Consider the following 12,943-nt stretch of genomic DNA (forward strand, 5'->3'; position numbering starts at 1 on the left):
TTTTGTTTGGATACAGTCATTCAGCTAGTTTGGGCCAGTCTTTGCTTTGTGACAGATGACTAGTTAATATTCCAGAATGACTGGCTAATATTTCACCCTTTAACATATAGTTAGGAGGAAACAGGATTTCCCAAGGACAGGGAAACTCTGGATTTAGCAGGGAGAAACCTGGAGAAAACAGCTGCTTCCGGTGAAGATTGTGCAGGTGAGGGGGAACACATGGAAGGGCACATATTCCACATTAAGTTGAGGTGTGGATGGGGCCTTGGTCTCCAGGGTTTCAGGCAAGACTCTTTCCTAGCCCTACCTGGAGAAGCCAGGAATTGCCTGACAAAATAAAAAATGAAGGACATGCTCCCCAAAGCTTGATATATAGAACCCCATTATGAGAGAGACAGTCATGGTAGTTTAGTTTTGGCAGAGAGAGAGAGGGAAAAAAATGCTCATTGCACAAAGTAAAAAGTTACATTTTATATTGTCGCTGAGAAAGAGGGTGTCTTTAAAAGGAAATATTTAGTTATTAGAATTTCTTTATATATACACTCATATAATAACAATAATAAAAAAGAATAGGGAAACAGAAGGCACCATTATTGTTCCTTGTTGGTTTTTCATGCTGATTTATGCAAAACCAGTCCTGACTTGATCGTGAATCTGGGATGATGGACAGTCACAGGTAAATCTTCATTCCTGGGGTTGATCAATCCCTGAAAAAAGTGGGGTGTAGAAGCACAAATCACACAGTGCTTATGAATGGTTGCAAAGGGGCTGATTGGTTCTCTCAGACTGTTGGATTCTGCTAGGCTGAAGACTACAGTATCTCTGCTGGCCACCTGCAGTGGAGGCGCTATAGAGCAGCAGATGCCGGGCTGGCTGTTCCCTCTCCCTATAAAGCTGCCCCAGTTTCACAGAGAATAAGGTAACTGGCTCAGCTGCCAGGGACCCCTGCAACAGAGTTCCTAGCTCAATCCCTTCCACCGTCCTAAACCCCTCCCGCAACACAAAACAGACCAAAGCAGATAGAGATCTAGCCATCTCCATGTAAAGACTCACTTGGGATGCAGGTGAATGACGGCTGTTCCCATTGGCCATTCTCCTGGCACCTGATGACAGGGGAGTGGCGCTGGGTGAACCCTTCTTGGCACCAGTACCGGATGACAGAATTGATTTCATAACGCTGCTTTGGTTTGCCAAATATTTGGGCATCTGCAACCTCTGGGGGTTGGCCGCAAAACACTGGAGAGAAGGTGAACAGGGTCAACATCTACTAGTACAAGGGTCAGCAACCTTTTTCAGACATGGGCTGGTCCACCGTCCCTCAGACCATTGGGGGGGGGGGAATGAACGAATTCCTTTGCCCCACAAATAACCCACAGATGCATTTTAAAGAAAAACACATATTCTACACATGTAAAAACACCAGGCAGGTCCCACAAATAACCCAGAGATGCATTTTAAAGAAAAGCACACATTCTACTCATGTAGAAACACGCTGATTCCCAGACCATCTGCGGGCCGGATTTAGAAGGCGATTGGGCCTCATCTGGCCCATGGGCCTTAGGTTGCCTACCCCTGTACTAGTACATTCTCAATCATGTGCTGCCCCAGCAAAATAGCAAAGGTTAGAACAAATGCTCAAAATTAGAGTTTGGGGTATGAACTTCTCCAATTAGGACCTTTCAGGCTAATTGCAAGCTGAGCCTGGTTAGAAAGTCAGATTCAGATTAGATGGCAAGATGAGGCAGCCTTCAAGGAGGATTGGGAAATGTTTGTAGACTACTTAAAAAAACTATTGTAAACATGTTAAAACACTAGGAGGTTTGGAGTAAGTAAATCAGTAAAAGCTATACTGAGAATAAGGTGGAGGAAGGAATGTATAGATTAATTATAATATGCAGCAGCAATAGATAATCAGAGGGAACCATGGAAGGGTGGAGGGGAAGTCAAATACTGTGTGAATGTAAATTGGAAAATGTCAGATTAATTGTAAATTTGGAAATTCTATACATAAAATAAAAAAGAAACTCAGATTCAGCTTGCCTTTCATGCCACTGCCACCAATTTTTCTGGTGCCTGGGACACAATAGCATGTGCTATCCCAGTAGGTTGGCAAACATTAGAATCACTCAAAATGAGGGAGTTTTGAAGACAAGCTTCCCCAGTTCAGAACTTCCAGGCTAATAAAAAACTGAGCCTGGATTTGTTTAAAGTTTGGATTCAGCTTGCAATTAATGTCACAGCAACACACCCATTTTCATTACTGTCTGGCAGGGCTGACCTGCTCATGAGGCAAGGTGTTGGTTCTTTTCTTTTATCACTTTCAAAAGATGCTTAGGTTTCCACAGTGGTGGTAGTCATCCCCTACCTGTTTGCACCCAGGTATGCAGCCTCTGAACAGGGAGGTTCAATTTAAGCATTATGACTAATAGACATTGATGGCCTTAACCTCCATCAGCATGTCCAAAATGCTTTTGTCAAAGTTATCGTCAAATGTTATCACATCCAAAAGTGAGTTACTTATGCACATATATTTAGAATATATGTCAGAAAGAGGAATATTTCAACCTGGTTTTAAAAGAACTAATATTGCCTATTTCTGAGATATTTCCACCTTCACACAAACTAGCACCACATATTTAGGATACCTACCCACAAAAGCAGAAGTGCCTTTTTTTAACACAGCTCTGAGCACTGCATGTGTGTGTGTGTGTGTGTGTGTGTGTGTGTGTGTGTGTTGTTGTTGGTTGTTGTTGTTTTTTGCAAACTTAATTGCAATCATGATACCTGATCAAAAATGGCAGCCGTCTCTGCAAGCTGTATAATGCAGATCATTGCTTGTGCAACACAGCTGGCACTTATTTCTGCTCCCTGCCCAGGGGTCAGATGATAACATTTTGAAAACTGCTACCTGTTGGGGATTGGGGACCATTATCTGCAACAATGTATATACTGTTTCCCCCTTTTGAAGTTCAAAAACATGAATGACAAACGTCACAAGTCTCGGTGGGCCTTTGGTCTTGGACTAAAGCGACAATTCTGAGTCAAAGGCCACAGTTGGGAAGGCCCAGAGCTCAAGGCTTACCCAGCCCCATTTTGCAGGTATAGGACAGGTGGTAGTTACAAGGCACGTCACTCCACTTCCCTTCGTCATGCCAAACAATCACGACACAGTTCTCTCCAGACAGGAAATAGCTGTCGGGCTGCCCAGGATGCCAGTTTTCATAAAGCTACCCAAGAGAGAAAGAAAAGAGAGAGTGAGTCACTAAATGACAGCAAGCGTGAACAGTGTCCCTGTTCCAGACCAGTGGCATCTTCCAAAAAGGTGCCAAGTTTAATCCCTGATAGTATCTCCAGGTAGGATTGGGATCCTGGGAAGGCACTGCCAGTCAGTGTAGGCAATACTGAGCTTGATAGTCTGGTCTAAGACAATTTCCTATGCTGTTCCACAATCCACCTTTCTCAGAATAATTAGGCACCGATCTGCATGTAACAGAAGCCTTTGTTTTTATTTCTTTATTTTAAAGCATGCATATATATATATATATATATATATATATATATATATATATATGCAAGCATCACTTACCAGAGGACTCCCCTCTGACCACTGGAAGTCGCCTTCAATTGTCCGGTCATTCAGGCCAATCCACTGATACTCCTTGAACCGATCTAGAAGCCAACAAGGTTTGAGCATGGATGAAGAAGAATGAGGCACAGAGACACAGCAATTAGGAAACTACTTGAAGTTGTTAATGACAGCCCTGCTATGCCATCAAATGACTCTAGGTGGCAGCCTAGAATAACATTCCAGGGTGGGCTGCACTGTCCTTGAGGCTTCATGGGGAGGAGATACTTGAGCTTGGATTCGAAATTATAGAAACTCTCTCTTTGAAGGAAGTTGTTAGAGATGGCATGGGGAGGGCAAAAATGTCAATTCTGGTTTCTCTCCGTTTCTTAGGTTTGTTTGGTTTTTTGTTTAATAAAATTTTGTTTCTTAACATTCAGTTTCCCCACCAATCTGCATTTTTAAAGAATTCATTCATACAGTGCACTGTACTACACCATTGTAATCTTTTTTCATTTTCATTATATTGTTTAATTTTGTTTAAGTCTTTGTGAAAAATTGTTGTGCATTTTAGTGCACATTTCCCCTAATTTATACTTCGCTGTACAGTTTTGCCTATTAAAATGTTTTTTTTTTTAGGGTTATTTTCACTAGTCGATGAATTTTAATGCATGCTTTCCCCTAATATACACATTTTTGTACTGCTGGATTACTGCCGCATTCCTAACATTAACTAAACCCATGTTACTGAAACCCCTGGCGGGCATACTGTTGATGAAGTTCTGCTCTTCCGGTGTCATGATATTAGCCAGGTGCCCTCCGAGCTTCCTGCACTGGGTCTCAGCATCCTCCCAGCTTCTCCGGGTGGAGAAGTGCTTGTAGCAGAACCCTTGGAAGCTGTCCCAGCCAGGCCGGCATTTTTCCAGGTCTTGGCAGAAAGAAAGGAGAGAGTCAAAAACGCTTGTTAGACAGGCAATATCGACTAGCCCACTTTGCAATAAAAAGGTCGCCTGATTAAAGGCAGCTTAGCTATACTAAGTGTGAAATGTTCCATGAGATCTGCACGCATTTTCACATTAAATATAAATATACAGGAATTTGCAGGAAATAAGCAATGGAACAAAGGAATAAAGGTGTTATGGCACCCACTTATAAGAAAAAACCCTCCCTCCTTCATAACGTAACATTGGCCCCAAATAAAACCTAAAGTCCACATCTTTTAACGTTGGGCAGCTCAAAGTTCCAGGCCGTCCCCCTCTCTTGTTCCTCAATGATCTCAAATATCAGCTTCCCTGGAATGGGTGAGAGAGATGCTGTAGCCTTGCCGGTACAGGCTATTGACAGGAAGAGCATGACTGTCAAACAAAAGGCACAGACCTCTTGATTCCTGGCTTAGGTACTGTTTACTTGAGGACAGGTATACTCTTCCCCTTCCCTTTCTCACTTTGCTTTTAGTGTGGGTGCTGTGGCAAATAGCCAGCATTCTAGGCCAGCGAGCCGTGCCATCCCCTGGAGGGTGGTGGTACTGTGTGTAGGGGTCATGCTAAGGGGCAAAGGGGTGGAAGGGGGATGCTGGAGGTATAAATCACTTTGAGAAGCTGGTATCACTGGATCAAGTCCATCCGTTTTGTTGAATTAATTAAACTAAATAGCTTTAAATGGATTTTGAATCAATGTGCAATTAATGGTTACTGTTCTGAATTCTATTGAGTTACAGTACTATCTTCTTTAGGGGAACATGCAGACTGCTATTCTGAATAATAGGGGGGATTGAGGGTACCGGGGATGCGTTTATGGAACGGGGGTGGGGGTGGGTGGGCCAGAAAGGCTTTGGAACCACTGCTCTAGGCTTTTGGGTTAGGACTATTTAAATCTTTAAGATAGAGAAGTGTGATTTACCTGCTGTATGAAACATGCTGTATGATTTACTGTCTGCTTATTTTGTAACCTTGCTGTTTGAAACAGCACCTGTATACTCTGGTCACTTTTATTTCATGTAATGAACCAGTCTTCCTTTATTCCTCCAGTGTGTGAACTTCTTGTGAGCATAAGGTTACGGGTAGGAATACATATTCATGGCGGACACATAACTCCAGTCAAAGATCTTAAACCTTTTGGGAGTGTCCACAGACAAGTGGTTGGGCACTGTGTGGGTTTAAACGTATACCTTGCAGCAGACTCAGTTGTTCTACTCACGGATCTCACAAGCATCTCCTCCGTAGCCTGGCAGGCAAAGGCATCCTGTGTGGTCCCCTTCTTCAGTGCAGGTCCCTCCATTCCTACAGGGGTTTGGGATGCAGTCACCTGGAAGCAAATGGCCAGGGGTGAAGATGAGGATGCTCCAGTCAATAAAGGCAGGAACTTCATTTGCTGGGCAGAGCCATGCCCACTTAGAGGAGGGGCCTTTGCAAACTGGGGAGTTGCAAACTGGGGAATCACAACCACACACTCACAACAGACCCACACCATACATCAAGCCCGTCAAGCTTCCCCACATCCCCCTAGGATGTCCCTATTTTCATGGGAGAAATGTTGGAGGGGACACCTCTATTTTCATGCGAGAAATGTTGGAAGGTAGGGAATAGGATGCCCCTATTTTCATCAGACAAGCAAAATGCGAAGGAGATCGTGAAAGATACAGGAAATTGAATGCAGATTTCCAAAGAATAGCAAGGAGAGACAAGAGGGCCTTTCTAAACGAGCAATGCAAAGAAATAGAGGAAAATAACAGAATGGGAAAAACCAGAGATTTATTCAAGAAAATTGGAGATATGAAAGGAACATTTCGTACAAAGATTACCACAATTAAGGACAAAAGTGGAAAGGACCTAACAGAAGCAGAAGACATCAAGAAGAGGTGGCAAGAATACACAGAGGAATTATACCAGAAAGATATGGAGGTCTCATACACCCCAGGAAATGTGGTTGCTGACCTTGAGCCAGACATCCTGGAGAGTGAAGTCAAATGGGCCTTAGAAAGCCTTGCTAACAACAAGGCCAGTGGAAGTGATGATATTCCAGCTGAACTATTTAAAATTTTAAAAGAGGATGCTGTTAAGGTGCTGCACTCAATATGCCAGCAAGTTTGGAAAACTCAGCAGTGGCCAGAGGATTGGAGAAGATCAGTCTACATCCCAATCCCAAAGAAGGGCAGTGCCAAAGAATGCTCCAACTACCGCACAATTGCACTCATTTCACACGCTAGCAAGGTTATGCTTAAAATTCTACAAGGCAGGCTTAAGCAGTATGTGGACCGAGAACTCCCAGAAGTGCAAGCTGGATTTCGAAGGGGCAGAGGAACCAGAGACCAAATTGCAAACATGCGCTGGATTATGGAGAAAGCCAGAGAGTTCCAGAAAAACATCTACTTCTGCTTCATTGATTATGCAAAAGCATTTGACTGTGTCGACCACAGCAAACTATGGCAAGTTCTTAAAGAAATGGGAGTGCCGGATCACCTCATTTGCCTCCTGAGAAATCTCTATGTGGGACAAGAAGCTACAGTTAGAACTGGATATGGAACAACTGATTGGTTCAAAATTGGGAAAGGAGTACGACAAGGCTGTATATTGTCTCCCTGCTTATTTAACTTATATGCAGAATTCATCATGCGAAAGGCTGGACTGGATGAATCCCCAACCGGAATTAAGATTGCCGGAAAAAATATCAACAACCTCAGATATGCTGATGATACTACCTTGATGGCAGAAAGTGAGGAAGAATTGAAGAACCTTTTAATGAGGGTGAAAGAAGAGAGCGCAAAATATGGTCTGAAGCTCAACATCAAAAAAACTAAGATCATGGCCACTGGTCCCATCACCTCCTGGCAAATAGAAGGGGAAGAAATGGAGGCAGTGAGAGATTTCACTTTCTTGGGTTCCATGATCACTGCAGATGGTGACAGCAGTCACGAAATCAGAAGACGCCTGCTTCTTGGGAGAAAAGCAATGACAAACCTAGACAGCATCTTAAAAAGCAAAGACATCACCTTGCCGACAAAAGTCCGTATAGTTAAAGCTATGGTTTTCCCAGTAGTAATGTATGGAAGTGAGAGCTGGACCATAAAGAAGGCTGATCGCCGTAGAATTGATGCTTTTGAATTATGGTGCTGGAGGAGACTCTTGAGAGTCCCGTGGACTGCAAGAAGATCAAACCTATCCATTCTCAAAGAAATCAGCCCTGAGTACTCACTAGAAGGACAGATCCTGAAGTTGAGGCTCCAGTACTTTGGCCACCTCATGAGAAGAGAAGAATCCCTAGAAAAGACCCTGATGTTGGGAAAGATGGAGGGCACAAGGAGAAGGGGACGACAGAGGATGAGATGGTTGGACAGTGTTCTTGAAGCTACTAACATGAGTTTGGCCAAACTGCGAGAGGCAGTGAAGGATAGGCGTGCCTGGCGTACTCTGGTCCATGGGGTCACGAAGAGTCGGACACGACTGAACGACTGAACAACAACAACAATTTTCATCAGAGAAATGTTGAAAAGTATGTTACCCCAGCAATAAGGCTTGAAAATAGTGTTTTCGTTTCCCCCTGCCCCCGCATCTAATGGTGGGATGGTTTTTTGGAGAGGCCTGCTGGGGAGGCAAGAGTTAGCCTTTCCCCCTACACTGCTGTAATCTCCAGGGGGGGGCACACACACCCCGGCAACAATTTGGCTTTTAAACACCACCAATAAAAGTTTTTTTTCAAGCTTAATTGCAACAAGTGATGAACAATGGAGGGGGAGGTCACAGGTAGGGAGGGGAGGCTTAACCTTTGCATATTCAGTTGTGACCCCCCAAATCCTCCATCCCCCACTGGATTAGGCTTGAAAAAGGCTTTCTATTTGCTGCAATAGAAGTGTCATTTTAAGCCATTCTGGTTGCTAATCTCCTATAAGGCCAAGTTCAAGGCTTTGGTGCTAAAATACTGTAGGATAACCAGCCACATATAACCAAAATGCTTGTGTAATTAATGCACAAAGGGGTTAATGCCAGAGAGTATTATGCCAGAGAGTCCTGCCTCATGTAGCTAGGTCACGCCCCTCACCATGGGAGGAAGGAAGCCAGGTATATTGTTTCCCTCAGTCTAACATGTGCACTTCAGTGTATAAAGTGGCCTGAGCTCATTGCTCCAAGCTCAGACCACATGACTTAAGCACGCACACACAGCCACTCTTGTGTTCCTATACAAATAATTTAGGAACTTCCACCACTTTGGAACTAACATAAGTTTTACTGCCTGTGTTTTCTGACTGCTGTATGGAAAAGCACATGAATCTGATTTTTGAAGAGTTTGTAAGTAAACCATTTTTACCTTACCAGACATGTGGTCTTTTTCTGTGCTGGGGGAAGTGGGAAACTTTGGATGGAACTTAGAATGGCATATTTTAAAGGTCTGGCAGCCTATATTTCCATGTTTTAATTGGCTGCATATTTTGTGGTTTTAATTCTCTACTGGTGTTCTCTCAACCAACACATGTAAGGCTCTATAGTTGACAGTCTGCATTATCCTTTACTTAAATCACATTTATATTAATAAAGTAGGTAAAGCCTATTTCAGCACGGAGAAGGCGGGTCAGATGACCATAAGGAGAGTTTGCTGGATCAGGCCATTGACCCATCTAGTTGAACTACATGAGCATCACAGCTCTGTGAATAAGTCCTTTCTTTTGTTTGTCCTGTATCTTCCAATATTCAGCTTCAATGGATATCCTTAAATTCTAGTGTTATGGGAGAGGGAGACAAGTATGTCTCCATCCACTTTCTCCATGCCGTGTATAAGTTCATACGCTTCTATCATGACACTTATCCTGTCAACATTCAGATACATTGAAGTCCCTTGGTTCTAGGAGGAAAGATTCTTCAATGTCTTCAACAGGAACCTGCATGTCCAGAGATGGTCTACCTCAGAATGCCACTTTGCTAGGGGCAAACAACAGGGGCAGAGTGTGGCTGTGGATTTCCTGGAGGTATCTGCTTGGTCACTCACTGCGGAAAGTAGAATGCTAGGCTGGATGGTCCCACAGCCAGACTCTTCTTACACTGATACAGTTAATATTGGTAGCGTAGAACTTATTAATTAATTAATTGATTCAATTTGTATACTGCCTTTCATCTGTAGATCTCAGGGTGTTTCACAACGTATTGCACAGCAACTCCAAACCAGATGGTTTGCCCCTTTGTGGCCCATCACCCTTTGCATCCTCCTTGCTGCAGCCATATGATAACATTTAAAGCATCATTAAACAGTCATGGCTTCTCCCAAAAAATGCTGGGCAGTGTAGATTCTTAAGGCACCTGCCACTCTGTGTGTTGCCACAAGCAAAACTCACCAAGAAATGACCCCAAACGTGTTTTTCCTCTTCGGAGTTTGTGACTTGGTACAACTTTTAAAATGTTGGTGTCCATTTTATTTTACTTTATGCTACTCTTTTATTTATTTTATCCCACTACACACATCTGGATAATGTGTTCTGTCTGCCTCTTATTCTTCTGCTTTAATATTTCTCATTAACCCTTGCAATAAAGATTTGATTCATAAAAACTGACAATTTTACTTTTTAGCATGTGTGTGTGTAGCAAGAAGCTAAGACAGGAATAAACGTGTGTGACTGTGTATGCATTCAATTTATTCCTGCAACTTATATAAATACGTTACATTTTTAGAAACAGGTATTTTTTATTAAGTTTAATACAAAAAATAAGCAAATTAGAAAAATAGATAAGGTGGGAAGAAGACTGGGGCCCCATGCAGAAGATCAGGTGCTAGGGCCTCCTGATGGCAATCCTGATGATGATTAAACTGTCTGCACCAGCTGTTTCAAGGAGGACTTTCTGAGTTTTCATCATGCTCAGAGAGCTGAGCATACAAGCTCCTGATGCAGGCCAAAGATTGAGGAGACGCAGGCCACATTAATATCATGCATTTAAAGCAATATGATACCACTTCAGACAGGGTGCTGAGTGTTGTTAGGAGACCCCAATTAGACCCACAGAACTCCAGTTTACAGAGTTGTTTAACAATCAATCCCTCTTCCCAGAGAACTGAGGACTGTAGCTCTGTGAGGGGAATAGGAGCCTCCTAACAACACTCAGCACCTATAACATACCACAGCTCTCTGAATTCTTTTGCCATGACTGTTTGAAGTGGTACCATAGCGGTTTAAATGTACGTTGCGAATGTGGCCACATGCAACTAAGACAGGCTTTCCAACCTGGTGCCCTCCATATATTTTGGATGACAACTCCCATCAGACTCAACCAGCACATCTATATGATTCTAAGGTTGTTGGGAGTTGTCATTCAAAACATCTGGAGGGCACCCTGTTGGGAAGACTGAGCTAAGATATGGACTGATTGTAATTCTGGGAAATGTTGCAAAATACCATTTTCTTTCTTTTTTGGAATGTGTTTTTTAAATTAAGTTTCCTCTTGCTTATGCATTACAGGGCTGGCAGAAGACATTTTACCACCTGAGGCAAAGCAGCAAATCTTACCCTGCCACAAGTCAAGGTGTATAGCACCCAAGTTATTTTGGCACCTGAGGCAGACAATCTTGTAAGTGCCTCTTCCTGTCCCCAGCAATAAAAATGCAATACTGATAAGCTAAAATAGCCTAACAATTTTCTGTCTTTTCACACCATCCAAAACTGGGCTGCCTGAGGTGGTTTCCTTACTCTAACGGTAGAGCTGGCCCTGGTTGCTTGCTTGTACAGAAATAGGATTAGGAGGACTGATGTAATGGCTGCCACTGTTACAAAGACACTGATGCCTTCTTAATATGGGGGGAAGTGGTTATATTTTTCTAGGCTTGCCGGGGGGTAGAGGGCATGTATGTGGGAGCCCCTTCTGAAGTGAAAGTCTGCGGGTTTCCATTAGTGCAGCAGTGGAGAATTTCCATCCCATGGGCCAAATTTGTCCTGCTAGACATCCCCATTTGGCCTGCAAATTTATTTCCTACCTGCCCCACACCTGATGTCATATGACACACCCAAACCCTGCAGAAAGCAGAACTGAACTCCCAGCTCATCAGTAGATGCAAGGGCAGTTCAATCCTGCTTGGTCACTATTCTGCTCTTCCCCCACCCCCTGCAGGGCAACTCTCACAGGTGGGCAGGACCACCTACCTATCAACCGCTTAAGAGGACAGCTCTCTATAAAGCAGAACACAGAACCACATATTTTCTCTTCATCTCCTAAGCTGGAGGCTAGAGAAACACAAACTTGGGCTCTTCCAGACCATTGTTATTTTGTAAGTGGGATTCAGTCACATACCAGCAAATTCAGGTGGCACAATTAAAGTGCATTTGATACTCTAATATCTAAATATTTATACTGGACTTTTTGCAGTAAGGAAAGTTGACAAAGAAATGCAATGGTTGGCATGGCATCATATAACCTCCCCGCCAACAAATCAGAATGTGCAGTAAACGGATCATCTGAAAGTAACCTTGGAGATTTGTTGGCTATTATCATACAAGAGAAAGCAAAACTCTTTGTTCCACCATTCCCATTATTCAGACACTGAATTTCCCCACAATATCCTTCTGTGAGGGCTCATAGTTTGCTGTCCCTTCCCTTAGAAAGCCCAGATGATGCCCAGCACTATCTTTAAAAAATCCTCCTATGCCAGCCATAGACACACACACACACACACACACAAAAACAACACAGCGCCAGTATTGGACTTAAGCCAACATGCTTCCAAATTTTTGCTTAGTCACAAAGAATGCTAGGGTGGCCTTGGGCAAGTTGCCATTACTTTAACTTAATCAACCTCCTAAGGCTGTTGTGAGGATAAAAGGCCACAGGCATGTCACATGCACCAAGTAGGCAGGGTGCAAGACCAGTCCTTCGATGAGGGAGAGTGAGGCAAGTGCCTCAGGGTAGCAAATTCTGAGGGGTGGACAATGGCTAAAAATGTGTGCCATGTGGTCTGCCCTGCAGGCCCTAAGCTAGTTTGCTGCCTTAAGGATGTGGTGGTGAACTCTGCTCCATTACCAGTGCTGAAGTAAGATTCAACTACTGTACTAGTTTAGTCAGATTTTGTGCACAGGATGGGGAATGGACTATCTTGTCCTTTGCTTCAAGCAGCAAAATGGCTTGGGCCAGTTGCCACTCCTGGCAGGGTGAGATGGATGCCTCTCATCTCTAGCTTGCTTCCATGGACCACAGTGCCCAGAATTCTTTGAGAGAAAGGATGTGCTTTGAAGGTATAGTGTGTATGCAGACAATACTGAAGTAGATTGACCAATGACCTGAATCAATATGGGACAGCTTCCTTTTTTACCATATTCACCATATTCTCTCTCTCTCTCTCTCTCTCTCTCTCTCTCTCTCTCTCACACACACACACACACACACACACACACACACTTCTAATATTTGTTAT

The 12,943-nt window shown here is 43.4% G+C and overlaps 1 protein-coding gene across 11 annotated transcripts in view; it reads right to left on the reverse strand.

The window, feature by feature from the left end:
• Positions 1-451: 451 nt before the first annotated feature.
• BCAN (brevican) overlaps positions 452-12,943 on the reverse strand; it is a 51,661-nt gene continuing 39,169 nt past the window's right edge. For all 11 annotated transcript variants that reach the window (XM_033174670.1, XM_033174677.1, XM_033174667.1 and 8 more), the window contains 6 exons: positions 5,762-5,869; positions 4,335-4,493; positions 3,587-3,669; positions 3,083-3,227; positions 1,054-1,236; positions 452-707 (listed from right to left, as the gene is read on the reverse strand). In XM_033174670.1, the coding sequence (XP_033030561.1) occupies positions 685-707; positions 1,054-1,236; positions 3,083-3,227; positions 3,587-3,669; positions 4,335-4,493; positions 5,762-5,869 (701 nt within the window). In that variant the 3' untranslated portion in view covers positions 452-684. The remainder of the gene's footprint in view (positions 708-1,053; positions 1,237-3,082; positions 3,228-3,586; positions 3,670-4,334; positions 4,494-5,761; positions 5,870-12,943) is intronic.

The sequence above is a fragment of the Lacerta agilis genome, chromosome 17 (assembly GCF_009819535.1).
Source record: "Lacerta agilis isolate rLacAgi1 chromosome 17, rLacAgi1.pri, whole genome shotgun sequence".
Taxonomy (NCBI): Eukaryota; Metazoa; Chordata; class Lepidosauria; order Squamata; family Lacertidae; genus Lacerta; species Lacerta agilis.